General features: G+C 31.1%; 1 protein-coding gene across 1 annotated transcript; it reads left to right on the forward strand.

The window, feature by feature from the left end:
* The first annotated feature begins 2,207 nt into the window (after positions 1-2,207).
* Positions 2,208-20,873, forward strand: snRNP-U1-70K (small ribonucleoprotein particle U1 subunit 70K). The gene is made up of 8 exons (XM_074171747.1): positions 2,208-2,596; positions 2,926-3,108; positions 3,167-3,229; positions 4,154-4,235; positions 6,185-6,286; positions 16,366-16,723; positions 19,080-19,261; positions 20,519-20,873. Exons 1-8 carry the CDS (start codon positions 2,453-2,455, stop codon positions 20,665-20,667), a joined length of 1,263 nt encoding a protein of 420 aa, XP_074027848.1. The 5' UTR covers positions 2,208-2,452; the 3' UTR covers positions 20,668-20,873.
* Positions 20,874-20,904: the final 31 nt, after the last annotated feature.

The raw sequence follows: 20,904 nt of genomic DNA on the forward strand, positions 1-20,904 counted from the left end.
GAATGATCAAGGGAGTACTTATCTATTAATTTTTTGATTTTCATGGAAGTATTTTCCAGCCGCTTGTCTGCATTAACGTTTCTAGATTTCATATATATATATATATATATATATATATATATATATATATATATATATATATATATATATATATATTTCAATATTAAATTCTACAAAAAGGATTTGAAGCTTTATATCTTTATATCTTCTTCGTGTTAGATCTTCTCTAGGAAAGTGTATGATTTTGTTTAATATATTGAATGTGACATCTTGTTGTGTTTTGATTTGTACTTGTTCCTCGATAAGTGATTTATGACTGTTGAATTTATGGATGTTCAAGTTTTCTCAAATGTCCACATAATTTCCCCCCACCAGAGAACATAAAACTAATAAAACAAATCAACAAGGGAAACCGCATCTTCAAGAGATAGACCTACACTTTTGATTCTTGGGTTGATTTTTTTTCAACTTCTAGTATATGACTATCTTTTAATTTATTTTTGATTTCTTCCTTCAGCTTTTCAAAATGATATTTTTCTTTGAAATATATTTTCAGTCCTCCTTGTTTAGTTTTTGTTTTACTGATGCAATAATTATTTTGAGATTACCAATATCAATTTTGTTGCTGATATTTTTATTTCGTTTTTTGATGATAATTGAATCAAAATAACTGTTAATTTTATTTACATCTTTTTGGGTCAAGACCTGAGAATGTGATAATGCACTTTTTAGGACCTTTTTTTCTTCAAACTGTCCCGAATTGTTTCTTTTTCTACTAAATTATTAGAGGTTAAATCATGATTTATAGTGTAATTTTTCATTTGATACAATCATTTTCTATATTTGGTGCTTCTTCATTCTCCTGGTAATTTATTCTCAAAATTTGCGATTCAGATATGGTATACTATCGTAGCTATTGTCTAAATTACTAGTTCTTTTTTGCGTCTAGACATTTTACTCGGGTACAACTTTCACTAGACTATGACTGTTTTTCAGGATGACATTTTTATGCAAAAGTCAAAAATTGTTTCGATTCCAAAATATTTTAAATTGTAAGTATTTCAGATCAAGATGTAAAGATACTTCTTCTCTGAACTCTACTTGAGATTGTTACTATTCACCGATATTTAAAAATTTGGTTTTTCTTTGAATGTTTAATATTTTTTCATAGCTATCTTGATAAACTATTATAATTTAATATGGTTATATTTTATATTCCACGAATTTGCACACAATTTTTATTATGCTAACATTTGATCTTCCCAGGACTGTAGACATGTTCAGATCTGGTATTTCTTTCTGTATAAATTGATTAAGTATACATATTTTTTCGGGAGTAGTAGTAATCGGACGTTCGAGAAAAATATGTTTTAGGGTTTCTGGTTTGCCTCATTCACAATTTTGTGTATCGCTCAGCCTTAAGCCAAATAGATGTGCTTTAATCATACAGTGACCTGTTTTCGTGCGTATGAGACTTGTAGTATGTCTTCTATCCATTGAAGGAACTTTCCAGTGCCACTGGTGATTCCGAATGGATCCCAATATACCTATGCTTTCCGTTTGACTTGTATATTTTATCTCCATTGTACATGAAACTGATTCGGTATTTTTTGTTTCATGTGAGGAATTGAATAATTTTTATCTATTTTCATATCCAGTGGGACATTTAGAAAAGTACCGATTGTTGGTGACGTATCCGCTTGTTCGTTTCCCACAATACCTACTTATCATGTCCAGGTATTCAAGCAAATTTGAAAGTAATGTTACGTACTGTCCTATTTATTATTGTAGATTGTTACTAGATGTTTTTCCAACACTATTGGAGAGTTGACAAACATACTGTAAGACATATCATCTCTACCAGATATCATCTCTACCAGGCAATATCTTTTTTGAAATAACTGGCAACGAATGAAGAAGAACAATAGTTAGAGATATTTAATCATTGACAGCTTTCCTCAACACATTCATCATGGAAACCTAAAATTCCATAAGATTTCCAGTGATCTGATTCGTAGATAATCAATATTCGGATATATAATTTTTTTCATTTGAGAATATCTGTTTCGTTTGAACTCCAGAATAGTATCTAGTATTTGCAAGGGAAAACCATGTGTGAATGATATCAGGAATTGGGTCTCAGGCCAACACAAAACTAAAGTCATATCAGAGTTAACGGAGAAGAAGAAACATGATCTGTCACAGAATACTAAGCAATTTCCGACTTTGGAACGATTGAGGTAGCCATTTTGTTCATCAATCGTTACGTTCGGGTTATAGAAATGCAAGAGAAACATTAATGAGCAGAAGTTTATTAAAGCGTCAGTTATAGCTTGGTGTCGTTCGGTTCAGAACTTAGCATAATATAAATCTGGTATTGAAAGTGTGTTGGTTTACTATGTTCACACGCATATTCAAGTCGTCCCAGTGAAGTGAAACATCCTTTGAAAAAATGACACAGTTTTTACCACCAAATTTGTTGGCGTTATTTGCCCCACGAGACCCAATTCCTTATTTACCTCCTGTGGCGAAATTACCACACGAAAAAAAGAACAGGGGATATTTAGGACTGGGGCAGTTTCTAAGTGAATTTGAGGTGAGCATAATTGATACTTTCCTTCTAATGAGCAACATATTACAATGGGGCTTAACACTCTATAAATAGTTTTGTCCTATGAGGACATTTTCAAACTTATACTTTATAAGTTTCAAACTTATTTATACATTATATGTTTGTAAATGTCCTTAGAGGACGAAACTGCAGTTACCTTAGTTACAAATAAAAGCGGTAAAAAACAGAAAGTTTCAATTTTCATTCTTCATGGTGATTTCCTACCACATAGGTCCATCAATTTATTGAAAAAATCCTGTATATTTGTACTGAGTGAGAAGTGTATTAGCAGATTATTTGAAAACTCATTTCAGGATCCAAAAGACACACCTCCACCAACCAGAGTCGAAACTAGAGAAGAAAGACTAGAGAGGAGGCGCCGAGAAAGAGCTGAACAAGTAGCTTATAAGTTAGAACAAGAAATCGCTATATGGGACCCTGCCTCAGCAGCAAATATTACAGTCGACCCATTTAAAACTTTGTTTATTGCTAGAATTGTGAGTATTATATTCTCATTTATTGTAACAGTTGTGCTGAAAATGTTTTTTTTTTCAGAATTATGATTCCTCAGAGTCGAAGCTACGAAGAGAATTTGAAGTTTATGGACCGATTAAAAAGGTAAGGTTGATGTAATCTTGTTATACATGGTTTCACTTTAAAAAACAGGCATTACCTTCTTACTTTTGCTTTAACAGAACTGCTAACATTTTGAACATTTTTTTTACATTAAAATGCTGCAAATTTATAGTATTTGATTATTTGGTTTCTATACCATTATATAACACTTCTATAACACTTCAGTGTGAGATTTCCACCTGACAGTTTACAAAACCACGTCATTTGTTTCACTAAATAATAGCATCTTCAGGCGTCACAATTGTGACACTTTCTATACTTTTTTAACCATACAAGTATTTTATTTAGGAAATATTCAAGAGTTATATGCCTTGAACCAATTTTAGTTTGTCAAAATGTACAGATCCATTTTTTTTTGAAATTTTGATAAGCAAATAGTTGAGGTATTTTGTCTTTAATTAATATCCATGAAAGAGTTTGCTCAACATTTTTGAAATCATGGTGATTGCACTAATTTATATAGATTCAGCTTAGTGTATGAGAGGAATAAATTGGGATTTTTTCTTGAAAGTCACAAAATTCTGGTTCATAATCAAAATTTTGATTTGAACAGTATAGTAGACCAATAACTTGAAAATCATCTACATTTCTGTCATGATTACTCAAACCCTGTAGTAATTGGCTGTGGCTGTTTTTTTTTATCCAAGTTTTTTATTTTGGTTTGAAATTTTATACTTAGTTGAAAGCCCATATGAGAAATAGAAATTTTGTTTGTGAATGCATTTTCAATTAGCACATTAGATGTGTTATCTATTGTGTCATGGTTAAATGCAAGATAATTTTTATGAACATCCAATGAAATTGATTTCTTGTTGATCTTTTTCTATTTCACCTCATGAACATTTTTTCATCCTTAGGATGATTAGTTTAAAACATTTGTGTATTATACTTAGATTTTTTTTTCAGATTGTGCTGATTCACAACAGTGTCAACGGGAAACCAAGAGGGTATGCTTTTATAGAATATGAACACGAAAGAGACATGCATTGTGAGTATTTCCACTGTTGGTTTGTTTTTCAATTATACCACTTTCAGACAGTCAATGTGTCATGAATATATTTGTCATTTACAACTTTTTGGCAATTCACATTCTGTGTGTGGTTAGTGTTTGATGATTTTATTACAGTTTTTCATATATTAGAATTCCTAGATTTCATAAACCAATAGAATATCGTAAAAATGAACATGTCTTACTTAAAAAACCTCTGAAATTCTTCAAAAATCTTTTTTCTGTGATAATCCACACTGTGATAATCCACACTTCAATATTTCTCATTGGATACTACATTTTGTTGATTTACGGGTTTTGCTGTGGTCTTCTTTGTTTACAATCTCCAAACATCACTTGATATGTCAAGAAGAGTACTTTGATCACGTCACTGAAGATGACTGACGCAAGAAGCTGAGGTGATGTGTTGGTGAGATGTTGAAGATAATAAAAGTTTGGCACTGAAATTGCTGTACTGATCTTAATATCTCAACATTTTGGAGATCAAAATTTGCCTCACTTCAGAATGTGAAAAAAAATCCAATGTAACTTGGTTTTTTCCTTCAATACATTTCATTTCTGAAGTTTCTCAACAGATGTTAAAGGGGTTGTGACTGCGAGGGGAACAGTTATATCTCGAAGTCTCCGCAACGACTGTTGATTCTTGTTTGGATGGATGTTACCATTTTTGTTCAGTGTTTGTAGTTGAGTCAATAGGTTTATAAAAAACTGTTTTCCTCCTCAAAAAATGATTGTGGAAAATTTCAGTTTCGTATTCAGCATCTTACACTGTCTAATTAAAGTCCTCAAGTTGATTTGGTGAATTCTTTTGATATTGTGGGTTTTTAATGGCTTGAATATTGGAGAAACTGACTGTAAAGTATCTTGAGGTGTTGAATATTGTTAAATAGTGGGTTGAACAGAAAATTCCTGTATAACAGTTTTTCTTTTGTCTCCATAATATTCTCCATAATATCTGAAACAGAATTTCTATCTGACTTTTGTCAACATATTGAAGTATTTATCATAAAGATCTTGGTGAAAGTTCTATAACCATTGTTATCATTTGTAAATATCAATCACTGAATCATACACATTGTGAAAGATGTGAACTTTTTTATTTCACTTTACAAAGTGGTATATTGAATTGAATTCCTAGTTTTATGTAGCCAGCAACTCCTCAACTTGCACACTCTAAAATTTTCAAACTAAAATTAATTTTTTCTATTTTTTTACACAGTCGAGCTGCAGGCAACTAAGTTGTGCCGATTTGTCCCAAACTTCCGCTTTTTGCTGGCTATATAGGTTTGTATGTGTGGTAAGAACCCTGCATACAAATAAATTAAAATTGTTTGGCGGGGTTGAAATTATAATTACAAACTATAGCTCGTTTTTTTTTTTTCAAAATTTCAATCATAGTCGGTTCTTTAGGCAGTTCAAATTTAGTATCTGATTTGATCAGTTTTAGTTTTTAATTTAATTTTAATTGGGTTAGCGCTCCGTAAGTAGTTGCGCACCAGGTAAATCTAATGATATAATGGATCCACACACCAGTTCGTGACGAATATCTATTCAATTCACAACTTTTTCGTTAAGATGTTGTTTTCTCTTACGTAAGTAACTGGGTAGGTATATTTGATTTATACCTATATTTTCAAACCGCAACGTGAGCAGTACAATTGTACTGTACTTTTCAAAACCTTCCCTAATTCATCTTTAATAATTTTTCCAGCTCGTACATTCTTTTCACTCATGGAAAGTACAGTGAATTGTCGTTATTTTTTTTTTCCTAGGTAAGAATTCAATATGTGTAAATAAACTTTCCACGTTGTCTGCCCAACATTTGAAGTTTGTGTTAAATAAGTGAATATCAAGTACAAGGTTTCAAACTTCTTGGAAAGTTATCGATAAATATTGCTGATACACTGTCATGTATAAATATATTACAGCTGCTTACAAACATGCTGATGGCAAGAAAATAGATGGCAGGCGGGTTTTAGTAGATGTGGAACGGGCAAGAACAGTGAAAGGATGGCTTCCACGAAGATTGGGTGAGTTGTTTATGTGAAGAACCTTTATCTTTATAAATTAATTCATATTATTCATAAGTGAAAAGTGAAAGTCATGTTCTGTTTCTTTAAAAACCATATTTTGTGAAAGAGTCTATATTTCTTGCCGAGCAGATGCAGATTTGATAACAATCATCACCTGATGTCATCACCTGAAGACGATTGTGGATACTAACAATCGAAACATCGTGAAGTTACTTGGCTTGGAATATCTTTACTTTTTATTTTTATTTTTTGTTCAATTGTTCTATTTTTACTTGTATTTTATTTCACTATTATTTCATTTCAGGTTTTTTTGCTTAATATAATTGTTATTTTCAGCTATTCATTTTTAATTCTTCTTTTTTAGTTCTTTCAGGGATTTCAATCATTTTATATAATATCACACAATGGAAGTCCGAACTAATGAAATTCACTCAATTCGGTCTGAAATGACAAGTTGACATTTGTGAAAATATTTGTTATCACGAAACATCTTACCTTATTTTTTGGGAAAGAAAGTTTGGCTTTCTACTACTGCATCTTGATACAAAAAAAAGGGATGAGGGAATCTTCCAAAGAAAGGAAAGAAGTAATCAATTCGAAAATAAGTAACTCTATACATGGATGTGTAGATCATGCAAAGAAGTAACTTTCAGACACAAACTGAAAGAAAGTCCTCCTGAAACAGCTACTTTCATATAAACATTGAATTACACGAAAGAAAAAAAATTCTTTCGAAACAAATACTTCTATATGAACACTGAATTATACAGAAGATACTTTTCTCTACTCAGTTTGTATTTCAAACATTCATTGTGGAATAAAAAGCAGATATCATTCACATGAGTTCTACTTTGAATGAATGGTAATAAATTGCACTTACATGGAACACTGTCACCCTCACTGGTATACACCGATGTTTCGCCTTAAGACACTTGCCCCAAAGCTCTTCAGTACCAAATTGAATAACTTTATAGAAAATACACACAATTCATTCATGAATTACAATTTTTGATTGTCACGGAATAAGCTTGATCTGCTTATGTCATCGATGACATCGTAATGACATTCATTCACCTATTTGATTTAATTCCAGCCAAGAGGAATCTTATTTGAATTGAAGGGGTTTTATTTTTAGGAGTGATTAATTTTTGGGAAAGAAAGTTTTTGGCTTTCTACTACTCCATCTTGATACAAAAAAAAGGGATGAGGGAATCTTCCAAAGAAAGGAAAGAAGTAATCAATTCGTAAATAGGTAACTCTATACATGGATGTGTAGATTATGCAAAGAAGTAAGTTTCAGACACAAACTGAAAGAAAGTCCTCCTGAAACAGCTACTTTCATATAAACATTAAATTACACGAAAGAAAAAAATTCTTTCGAAACAAATACTTCTATATGAACACTAAATTATACAGAAGATACTTTACTCAGTTTGTATTTCAAACATTCATTGTGGAATAAAAATCAGATATCATTCATTAAGGCGAAACATCGGTGTATACCAGTGAGGGTGACAGTGTTCCATGTAAGTGCAATTTATTACCATTCATTCAAAGTAGAACTCATGTGAATGATATCTGATTTTTATTCCACAACGAATGTTTGAAATTCAAACTGAGTAGAGAAAAGTACCTTCTGTATAATTCAGTGTTCATATAGAAGTATTTGTTTCGAAAGAATTTTTTTTCTTTCGTGTAATTCAATGTTGATATGAAAGTAGCTGTTTCAGGAGGACTTTCTTTCAGTTTGTGTCTGAAAGTTACTTCTTTGCATGATCTACACATCCATGTATAGAGTTACGTATTTTCGAATTGATTACTTCTTTCCTTTCTTTGGAAGATTCCCTCATCCCTTTTTTTTGTATCAAGATGGAGTAGTAGAAAGCCAAAAACTTTCTTTCCCAAAAATTAATCACTCCTAAAAATATAACCTCTTCAATTCATCTTATCTTAGTTTTTACATATGACAGCTGAATTTTTTTTTGAGAACAGAATTTATAATTTTGATTTTAAATTGAAAACATTTTTTTATGACCATTTCAGAATGGTTAGTATTTGAGAAGCCATAAGTCAATGAGAATATTTACTGAACTTCTTTTGAAGATGTCTGTGATGATGAATGATACCAAACAATTGAAAATTTTGCAAGAAATACCTAAAAGTTACCCATTTTTAAAAAATATGTCAAATAATAACTAAAATATCTCTCTGATCCTGATGTTGATCTCAGAGCTAACCAATCTAGGATGCAAGAACAAGCAATACTAGGTTATATTTTACGAGGGAAAAATTTTAGACTCATGATTTGGATTCAAGAAACTGAAGAGATGTAAAAATCAATTGAAACTATATAAAACACTAATTATAACTATAGGGCAAGCTAGTTGTCCACTATAATCACTCAATCACTGAAGCTGTCTAGGGTAAAGGTTGACTTTCCATTGATTGCTATCAAAACTTTTTTTGCAATGACATTTAAATTTCATTCCTTTTGCTTTAAAAAAATCTTAGAGATATATTATCATAATTTGTAGGTTATATGGATTTAGTTCCAGAAGGACCAACTTTCTATATTGCTTTAGTTTATAATCTTAAACGATTGCGAAAAATCAAAAACAGAACTTACAAGGATCAATTTTTGCTCCTGACTCAATTTTCAGATAGTGCAAACGTCTTCATGACAAGTTTATGATCAACATACAATGAAACATTTAAACATTTCTCTATCGCTAGAGTTTTATGATTGCATAACTTTCAAGAAAATAAAATATTTCCCTGCGAAAGTGCTAGTAATTTGACTAGGAAACTTTCTTAGTATTTTTTTCAAATCTCATTCATGAAATTGTCCTTCAGTTGTCTATGATGATTTTTGATTTCTTTCGTATTGGTTTAATAAAAAAAATATTTCTTGAGATTCAAATTGTTTGATAAACCTGAGCTGTTCTCATGCTGACTGAATAATTAGTTTGTATGAATGTAAACTCAGGAAGAGAAAATTATCTTTGAATTTTTTTTTCCTGAATTCTCTAACCATGGAAAAAATATCATTAGAGATAACAATTTTTGTATTTTTTTTTCCGATTGATTAGGCCGTTACTTGATGAAGATCCATAGTAATTTCAAAAACTACACCTCACAATTTGATCTCCACAAACTTTATTTGAAAAATATATCACGTTTCGCTAGCACAGTAGCTTTTTCAAGTGATTTATACTTCAAGTTGTTCTTACATTAATATTTATATACTACAGGTAACCATAATGGAGACTACCTCCGAAAAATTACCTAAACCTCCACCTAAGGTACCTGTTCAATTATGATCACCTGAAGCATATTACCTCACATCTACATCAATAATAATTCTTTCTCAGTTTCTAAGAAAACAAGTTACATAATGATGATCTATTCAAATCTAGTTAGTTGGTCATTCATTAGAATGTTTGAATTTTTTTAGTTTATTAATTTCCATTGCTTCCAAATGATTCAGTTTCAAACCTTTATTTTCTATGTGCAAAATGTCGAACTCTTCGGTTAATGATATGATTTCTAGAAGATGATTTGAATATGTTGAATTTGTTTTCTTATTTACATAGCTCGTATGATGTTCCTGGATTCGATTCCTAAATGTTCTGCCAGTTTGACCAATATATACCAGAGGGCACGTTCCACACTTTAATTTATATACTCCTGATTTCTTGAATTTGGATGTTTTGTCTTTATTATTTTTAACTAACTTTCCCAACGTATTACTTGTTCTATATGCAATTTTAATATCTCATTTCCTCAAAAATTAAGCCACTTTTTCCGTTGGTTGTCCAACATACGTTAAAGCTCTATAATTTTGATTATCTATCTTATCAATAGGAAGAACGTCTCGAATCGCTTTTGCTTGCTTTGCAAGTATTTTGTTTATTAATTCGGCTTTAAACCCATTGTTAACAGTAAGTTGCTTGATGATATTAAGTTGTTTATTGAAATTATCTATTGAAAGAGGAACATTGACTAATCTGTGAATCATGCTATTATAAACTGCTACTTTATGTTGATAAGGATGGGTAGAATCGTAATGTATAGTAATATCTGTATAGGACGTATAGGATGTTTGTTGTTCCTTCTAATAATTGTTAAGTTCAAGAAATTTATTAAGTTGTCTGCTTCTATTTCAATAGCGAATTTAATCTTTTCATGAATTTTGTCAATATCCCTATGAAAAGTATCTAATTGCCTCTTAGTACCTGTAAAACATACCAAAATGTCATCCACATATCTATGCCAATACAAGAAATTATTAATCAAAGGATGTTTAAAGATCGACTTCTCTAGATTATCCATGAAAATTTCTGCAAATAAGGGGCTTAATGGATTTTCCATAATTAAACCTTTTGAGGAGGAATCAAAATTGTTAAATTGAAAATAATTTTGTTTGAGACATAATGACAGAAGGTCAATTATTTCTCGTTTTATAATTGGGTTCACTCTATTTTTATTTTTATTTTTATGTTGGGAAACCTCACATCAAAGGATAGTAATTTTGCCTTGTCTGGTAGTAGAGGTATGTTATCTATTTTATTGATCAAGTCATATGAATTCCGTAGACTGAATTTTGGTTGGAAGTTACAATGGTTCAAGATGATATTGATTAGCCTTTCTGATAATTTCACTGATGGTGCAGTGACAAATTCTGTTTGTGCAGCTTTATTAGTGAATATAATTTGGGCATTTGGGGGTTCATCAATGTTAATTTGAACTTTTCCCTTTCAGTAAAAAGTATGTTTGAATTTTTCAAAAAATCTTTTGCTTGTCTTTGGAAAGAAATAGTCGGATTAAGTTTCAGCATTTCAAACTTTCCTAAATTCAAGAAATCAAGGGTTTTGTTGACATATTCGATTCGGTGTCACTGCACCATCAGTGAAATTATCAGAAAGGCTTATCAATATCATCTTGAACCATTGTAACTTCCAACCAAAATTCAGTCTATAATAATAATACTTTATTTCCGTGTAGACAATATACATTGTATAGGAATAGTTAATAAAAGAAATAAAAATAAAGATAAAAACAGAGTATAAGAAACATACAAGTTGAAACAACACCTTAAAACTAAAATAATACCCTACTTATCTAAAAAATTCATTCAATGAATAAAAACATTGTTCAATTAGAAAACTCTTTAAATTTCTCTTAAACATCACTTAATTATGTTCTTCCCTTAAATGATCGAGCAGTTTGTCGAATATTTTTATTCCAATGTATTCTGGTGCAAATGAAGTTATTCTTAGTCTTGCATATGGCACATGAAATCTATTTTTTGTTCTAGTATCATAGTGATGAACATTTTTATTCATTTTGAAATGTGTTTTGTTTTTGAATATGTAGCTGCATATTTCAAATATATAAACAGATGTGAGTGTTATGATGTGATAATTTTTGAAAATTTGTCTGCAAGATTCTCTCCTTGAGACATTCGCAATACACCGTATAATGCGTTTTTGAGCAATGAATACGTTATGAGTCATGGATGACCCACCCCAGATGCAGACACCATACCTCAGTCTTGAATCAACTTGAGCATAATAAATGCTCATTAGTTGAGTGGTAGTTAAAACTGTCCGCAGATTCATAAATAGAAATTTCATTGAATTAAGCTTAGAAATTAGATGCTGGCAATGAGCATTCCACTTCAAGTTTTCATCAAGAAGAATACCCAGGAATTTAACACTTTTATTCGATTTTGAGTATGTCACATTATCAGCACTGAAACTGAAATCTTCCATCCTATTTTGTCTATTATGAAAACGAATAATATTTGTTTTATCCGAATTAAAAAATAAATCATGATAATTGAAAAATTCTTATATATGTTCAACTGCAGAAGCACATTTGTCTTTCAATATTTCATCATCTGATGCCGAGATGATCATAGAAATGTCGTCGGCATAAGCTGTATAATGAACTTCAGAAACAACAGAGTCTATATTGTTTATATATAGAATAAAAAGGATTGGGCCCAAAATGGACCCTTGACGTACTCCCATATCTACACTGAAAGGCTCAGAATTTATTCTCTGGATTTCATTTTTGACCGTACGCTGGAGAGATACATATTGTCTCCTACCTTCAAGGAATGAGGATATCCAGTTGAGAGATGCACCTCTTAGTCCATATCTTTCCAATTTCAGTAAAAGTTTTTGATGATTGACGCAGTCGAATGCCCGACTCAAATCACAGAATATCGCTGCCGGGCATTCACCTGCCTCAATATATCTAATTACCTCATTATATAATGAAAAAATGGCAGTATTAGTTGATTTTTCTGCACGAAAGCCATGCTGCGTGTTTGTTAATATTTTGTGTAGATTCAAAAATGAAGTAAGTCGATACAAAAATGCATATTCGAATATCTTTGATAGTCCATATGGTACTGTTACTGGACAATAATTTTCCATTAAGTTCGGGTCGTTTTTCTTGAAAATGGGAGTTACTTTTCCGATTTTCATTTCTTGCGAAAAGACACCTTTTACAAATGACAGATTATTCAGATATGTTAATGGTTTTATTATCGTTGGAAAAATTCTTTTCCAAATGTACATGGGAATATCAGCTGCTCCAGAGGATTTTATTTTTTAATTTATTCCCTAATAAGGATAATAGTTCAGTTTCAGTAAATGGTTTCAAGAACATTGTGAACACATTAAAAAAGTTTTCCTTGAAATTTGTATGTGGAGCTTTATTAACTGATATTTGATTGACCAAACTGAGGGGGGCCTCTATAAAAAATTTGTTGAGTTCAGATGCTTACAGTATGTTGATCTTCTACCATAGAATCATCAACTTTGAAATATTCTTTCTTTTGCAGTTTTTGTTTGTGAGATTAGACACAACATTCCATGAGACACGCATTGTGTTTGGAGAATTGAATATAACACCTTGATAATATTTTATCTTCTTTTCTTTTATTGAACTGTAATGTGTTCTTTTAGCTTTCCTATAAATAGGTGCAAAAGAGGGAAAAGAGGCCTTCAAGACAAAAAGATTTTTCAAAGCTTGACTTGAATGTTTTACTTCGGTATCAACCCATTTTTTCTCAACAACTTTATAATAAAAATGTTTTTCAGGAAAATGTATGGAGAAGTTATGTTTTATTATCTCAAAAAAAGAATTGAAGGCTTCATTAATCTCTGAAATGTTATAAATGTACTCCCAATTTTCAGACAACAATGAGTTCTCAAAGTTATTAATATTATATTCACTGAAACTTCTTTTGAATTCAGTTTTTGGGGAAAAGGAGGTATGTTCATTGGATTCATCTAACTCTAAGAATACTGTTCTATGATCAGAAATTTCATTATCGAAGACACCGCATGAGCCATTATTGCGAAAATTTAAGAAAATTTGGTCAAGTATAGTAGAAGAGGTATCTGCCACTCGAGTAGGCCACTGGAATTAGATTGTATGATGATAAGAGAGTACATAATAATTTAAAATTAATATTATGATACAAGTCAAAATTAAAATCCCCACAAAGGATGATATTAATGTTAGGTTTGTATAAAAAATCAAGAACTTCTGTTATCTTATCAAGAAACATATTGACAGATCCACACGGGGATCTGTAACAATTTAAAACAATGGTTTTACATTTGGTCGTTTTAAAAGATGCAGCGCATATTTCAAAGTGCTATGGAATTCATATGACTTGATCAATAAAATAGATAACATACCTCTACCAGACAAGGCAAAATTACTATCCTTTGATGTGCAGAATATATTTTCCAACATACCTCTTGATGATACTATTACTTTAGTAATAGAATTACTAAATAAAAATAGAGTGAACCCAATTATAAAACGAGAAATAATTGACCTTCTGTCATTATGTCTCAAACAAAATTATTTTCAATTTAACAATTTTTATTCCTCCTCAAAAGGTTTAATTATGGAAAATCCATTAAGCCCCTTATTTGCAGAAATTTTCATGGATAATCTAGAGAAGTCGATCTTTAAACATCGTTTGATTAATAATTTCTTGTATTGCATAGATATGGGATGACGTTTTGGTATGTTTTACAGCTACCAAGAGGCAATTAGATACTTTTCATAGGGATATTAACAAAATTCATGAAAACATTAAATTTACTATTGAAATAGAAGGAGACAACTCAATCAAGTTCTTGGACTTAACAATTAGTAGAAGGAACAACAAACATGATTTTTCAATTTATCACAAACCGTCCTATACGGATATTACTATACATTACGATTCTACCCATCCTTATCAACAAAAAGTAGCAGCTTATAATAGCACAATTCACAGATTAGTCAATGTTCCTCTTTCAATAGATAATTTCAATAAACAACTTAATATCACCAAACAAATTGCGGATAACAATGGGTTTAAAGCCGAATTAATAAACAAAATATTTGCCAAGAAATTCTTCGCAAAAGCAATTCGAGACGTTCTTCCTATTGATAAGGTAGATAATCAAAATTATAGAGCTTTAACGTATGTTGGACAACCAACGGAAAAAGTGGCTTAATTTTTGAGAAAATGAGATATTAAAATTGCATATAGAACAAGTAATACGTTGGGAAAGTTAGTTAAAAATAATAAAGACAAAACATCCAAATTCAAGAAATCAGGAGTATATAAATTAAAGTGTGGAACGTGCCCTAGGGTATATATTGGTCAAACTGGCAGAACATTTAGGAATCGAATCCAGGAACATCATACGAGCTGTGTAAATAAGAAAAATTCAACATATTCAAATCACTTTCTAGAAGAAAATCATATCTTTAACGAAGAGTTCGAAATTTTGCACATAGAAAATAAAGGTTTGAAACTGAATCATTTGGAAGCAATGGAAATTAATAAACTTGAAAATTCAAACATTCTAATGAATGACCAACTAGATTTGAATAGATCATCATTATGTAACTTGTTTTCTTAAAAACCCAGAAAGAATTATTATTGATGTAGATGTGGGGTAATATGCTTCAGGTAATCATAATTGAACAGGTGCCTCAGGTAGAGGTTTAGGTAATTTTTTTGGAGGTAGTGTCAATTATGGTTACCTGAAGTATATAAATATTAATGTAAGAACAACTTGAAGTATAAATTACTTGAAAAAGCTAATGTGCTAGCGAAACATGTTGTGATATATTTTTCAAATAAAGTTTGTGGAGATCAAATCGTGAGGTGAAGTTTTTAAAATGTTTGTATTTGTAAATAGCAATGGAATGAAAACTAGAAGTATGTCTGAGAAAATTTACGAGTTTAAGTAACAAAGTGTTTTCATCTAGCAATGTTCAATATTCTTGTATATTTTCACAAGATATATTATCATATTTATTTTTACAATAATCAAAGCAGAAGAATCATGAAATACAAATCAATTAACAGAATGTAGTCTATAAAAAAAATCCTCAAAAATTCTGCTTCTTTCCCTCCTGTTCATAAAAGAAGACATATGAATCCTTACGTACATGCGATTTGGGTGAAATTGGGGACACATGTGAGTCATTGTATTTATGCCACGTGCCACTCTAAGGGTGTCTGCAATAATGCTGTGTAATGTCCGTTGAAAGTGCATATAGATTATAACAACAAGGAGCCACATTGTTTGCTGTATAATTGGTCATATCTAATCCTTTTAAAAAAATTCAATGGCAACATTCAATTTGCCTCTGAATCTTTTCGTTGGAGATGACCTTTTTTTTAAATGAATTACTAAAATACAGGCAAACTTATCGATTGATAGGGCTTTTGTAATATTCCTATTTTTTTTGAAATTTGTAACTTATTTCAATGCACAAAATACTTTGCCTTTTAGGCTTTCTCATTATGGCAGTAATGCATATTTGTCATTCATGTGAAGTATTGGAAAATGTTTACTTGTTTGATAACTCGATGAAGGCCAATAAGCTAAATACAGCTGTGAGGGGTTTTGCTTTATCTGGCTAAGTAGTCACTTATTTGTTACAATGTTGAAAAACTATGTGTATTATGATCATTCAACTCTAAACAAAGTATAAACATTCATGTTTTCTTGTAATTTATGTTTGGTTAATTTTCTCAGGTGGAGGACTAGGTGGAACAAGGAGAGGCGGTCCAGATGTGAATATAAAACATTCGGGTCGTGAGGATAATGAAAGGGAGAGGGAACGATATAGGTTAGAACGTGAAAGGGAGGAGAGGGGCTTGGCGTTGGGAGGTGGTAGTGGTGTAGGTGGTCGAGATCGGGATCGAGAACGTGACAGACCTAGGGAGAGGGACGCTTTTGAGCGTCGTCGATCTAGATCAAGAGATAGAAGGCGGAGGAGCAGATCTAGATCACCAAGAAGAGACAAGAGGCGACGTAGTAAAGAGAAGATTCGCGATGAGATTACGATTGAAGATGACTTCGAGGGTCGTCCGAGAGACAGGGAGAGAGAGAGGTAAGATACGATCTATCCATTTATTTAATTATTTGAAAGAATTCCTTCAATTAACGTACAAACTCAAGCAAAATGGTAATGCAAGTTGGTGACATGAAAAAAGTCAACCGTCTTTATTAAAATCATATAGTCACACATATAAACTCAATAAATATTCAAGAGATTAGTACCGGAACGATAGCCGGTTGGTTTGGCGTGAGTGCTTTGTTCACTCATTTACGGCCTATCATCCAACCCGTCTTAGGAATTGCATGTTGAATTCATTGTTATCAACAATAGTTTTGAAGTAATGGTGGGGATGTGCCAGAAACATGAGAAAATGCTGCCTCTAATTACTGGATAGATTAGCTGATTGTTTCTGGTTTGGTAGACATGCATATCCGAATGCCTGGGAAGAGTTTTTTATTTTATGAATGTAGCAGGCAACTTCCATTATATAAAAACAGGCCAGAGGAAGAATATTCAATTCGGCAAACAATGGCTTGCAGGAATTCCTGGGTGATACATTTTTAATAGTTCTTACTGCTTTTTTCTGAATAAGAAATAGATGCTGTGCAGCCGGAGAGTTTCCCCATAGTAAAATGCCATAAAGTAGAATAGACTGGATTTCAGCAAAGTAGAAATTTCTCAGACTGCCGATATCAACCACATTCAGCATACATCGAATTTGATATATTTTTGTATTTAATTTATTTATAGTTGCTGTGATATGCTCATTCCAGCTGAGATCGTTCTCCAGGGTTATTCCCAAGAATTTTGTTGTTGATTTTCTGATAATATTTAAATCATTCAGTTTGATTGAGAGTGGATTGTTTATTATTCTTTGTCTGGTGTGAAATATTAGATACTCAGTTTTTTCTATATTGAAATGAAGTTGATTAGCTGAAAACCATAATCCTAGTTTACCAAGAAGATGGTTACAAGCTTGTTCATTCATTTCACTGCATTCCTGGGAGACAAGAAAAGATGAGTTATCGGCATACAGCGTGATGTTATATTCAGGTAAAAATTCCACTATGTCAGCAATTAATAAAGAAAATAGTATTGGGGACAAAACACTACCCTGTGGCACTCCCGGCTCCAGTTGCGAGGCATCTGAGCAGTGCTTACTAATAGAACTTTGAAATAAATTTGGACAAACCATTTGGCTGCAATTCCTCGTATGCCATAAAGCCAAAGTTTTTGTAGCAGTGCCTTATGAGGAATACAGTCAAAAGCCCTACTTGAGTTGCAAAAAATTACAACAGGGGAGTTTCTTTTGTCGATCTCGGACAATACATTATTATAAAAGTCAACTGTTGCAGTTGTTGTGGATTTTCCCTTCCGAAAACCATGCTGCTTATCTGGTATGAGTTGCAATATTCAGTAACTGTTTGGGGTTAAGCTAATATCTCCACAACTGAGCCATCACAAAAATTGCAAAATGAATCAGATTTTTCAAAACTAGATTGTTACCTATTGAATTATTGAATATAGAAACTTTACAAATTAGGATTCTATAAATTCATCCATTTCCTTAGAAATAAAAAAATATCCAATTTAAATTTTAGCTAGGTAAATGATGTCATGAACACAAGTTAAGACACTTTGTTGAGATCCCTCAATATGAAAACCGATTTTGAACAAAAATGTATTCTGCTTGACGGAATTAATGTATATTATTAAAATTCTAAAAATTTGGAAAAAAATGAATATCCATTCACAAAATGTTTGAAATCCTATTTTCCAAATTTTATATAAAAACAATTCGTAGTTTTTATTTTCTTTCAACATCTATCTAATTTAACCATTTACTGATAAGTTCTGTTAATAAATGTATATGTTAGTATATAAATATTAAAGGTAAATAAATATTAAAGGTAAATAAATATTATTATTATTATTATTATTATATGTGTATGCAGTGTGCAGCACTGAAAACAAAACAGATATATCTTTAAGATACAAGTTCAGGTCTAGTTTTGATTCAAGGGGTACATCTTTGTATCATAACCTCAACTGTCATACCTTCCCCCATTTCTTTTTGGTGACAATCATTTTTAGAATTTGAATAGGGAAAGTACTGAGTATCCATGTCATTATTCATTATGTAATTTTTCATTTTGGCCCCCTCTGTTATTTTTAATTGGAAGTTCTAGTTCTACACGTTCCTGTTTCAATTAGGTTACATATAACGAATCAAATGCTGAAGTTCTTGGTGCATTTACTGCTTCTGAAACTCCTAAATAAAGTCTAAGGCTCATAAATTTACTTTTTCAGCATACTTGTATCAAAACTATACTTACCAATATGGACCTGTAGTTTTGGACATTCTATAATTTTATTTTCCTAAATTAACTAAAATTATTGTTTTCAGGGATCGCGACAAAGACAGAAAGCGGCGCCGTTCGAAGTCTAGAGATAAAGATCGTGAGGCAAGAAAACGTGAAAGAAGGGAGCGTAGAGATAGAGAAAGGGGCGAGCGGGGTGAGAAACTTGAGTACATCAAAACCGATGATGGTAGTGAGATGGTTAGAGTAAAGGAAGAACCTGTCGATGGTAAGTTTTTTTGACACTTATTGTTAAATGAGTTTCATTAGTTTGGACTTCTATTGTTTAATTATTATATAAAATGATTTGAAAAAGAATAACTGAAAATAACAATTATATCAAGCAGAATTATAATAGCTATTTTCAGCTTTTCTTTTCAATTTTAAATTTGTTCTTTTAGGGATTTCAAATCATTTTATATAATATTGGACAATGGAAGTCCGAACTAATGAAATTCATCATAAAACATTGTCAATCACCTTCAAACAAATATTTATTGTATATGTTTAGCTAAGTGCATTTCAGTTTAATTGCTGACTGACCAAGATGTATTTGGTTCAGTTCAAACTGCATGCAAAATAAATCTAAGAGACACAAGGGCCTGCAGCCTTTGAGTATTGGCCGTATGGTAGTATATGTCTTGAACAATTTATTTATTTATAAACGGGTTACCCCAATACAGTTAAGAAATAACATATATGTTGCGACGTTTAACTTATGCACTATATCGTATTCAAATCACATCATACAAAAATATAATATCTGAAATATATAAATATAAAATAATAATAAAATTTCCATTTTACAACATTATCACTAATCACAAAATCATAAATAGAAATCAGTTGAACAACAATCTAGCTATTTGTTTTTTAAAAATCTTTGGATTTTTGCAGAAATCAACACTATGACAATATGTATTTCCCAATCTTAACATATTTGAGATGGGTGTATAAAAACCATAGTTAGTTGAGTGATGTGGTACAACAAATAAGTTTTTTTGTCTAATTTGTCTATTTGGAACATTGAATTATATAATAGAGAAAACTTCCGGACAATCGATTATGCCAGAGATTATTTTGAAGAGATAAACCAACGATATCATAATCCTGCGATCACTTAGACTAGGTAGACTCATCAAGTTCATTACTTCATTGTAATGAACAATGTAATGTAATGTTCATTGTAATGAACAACAACTAGACCTAGTTTGTATGCTATGATTTTCAGAAATTTTCTTTGTACATTTTCTATTTGATGGATATACTTGTCATAGTATGGATTCCAAATTATGTTAGTGTATTCAACAATGGATCTGACTAGAGAGCAGTATAAAACTTTATTAGTATTTATTATATATTTTTCATATTTAGTGTTTGTTGAAAATGATATATGCAACTATTGATATTCAATAAAAAATGAAAATATTTCATATATCACATCTGTTTTGAATTCAAATATACTAAATTAACAATTCTTTTTTAGATTACAATTATACAAACTTCCCGATTCCAGCATTTGATCCAACAAAGGTTAAGTATGAAGATGAAGAAGATGAACAAAAATATCAGCCAGATAATGCGAATGGTGTCAGACGATTCGAAGAGGAATTTGAAGAGGGTGAAGCTTACTAAATATATATATAATATATGTGTGTATTTATTCATATTTGACATAGATATAAGTGTACTTTAATATGGAAACATTTTAAGTAATTCTCATATTTGCAGGTATGCTCATGTACTTGAATTTTTATTGATTATTTTTAGTTGTCTTGGATTTTAATCAAATGGTTGTTAGGACAAATTGAGGTAAAAATGAATTACACCAATCGTATGTGTATGACTTATCACTTTTCCCTTTATTGAGTG

Source organism: Leptinotarsa decemlineata, unplaced genomic scaffold, assembly GCF_025532065.1.
Source record: "Leptinotarsa decemlineata unplaced genomic scaffold, Ldec_3_MD MMD2_tig00000035_RagTag_RagTag, whole genome shotgun sequence".
Classification (NCBI taxonomy): Eukaryota; Metazoa; Arthropoda; class Insecta; order Coleoptera; family Chrysomelidae; genus Leptinotarsa; species Leptinotarsa decemlineata.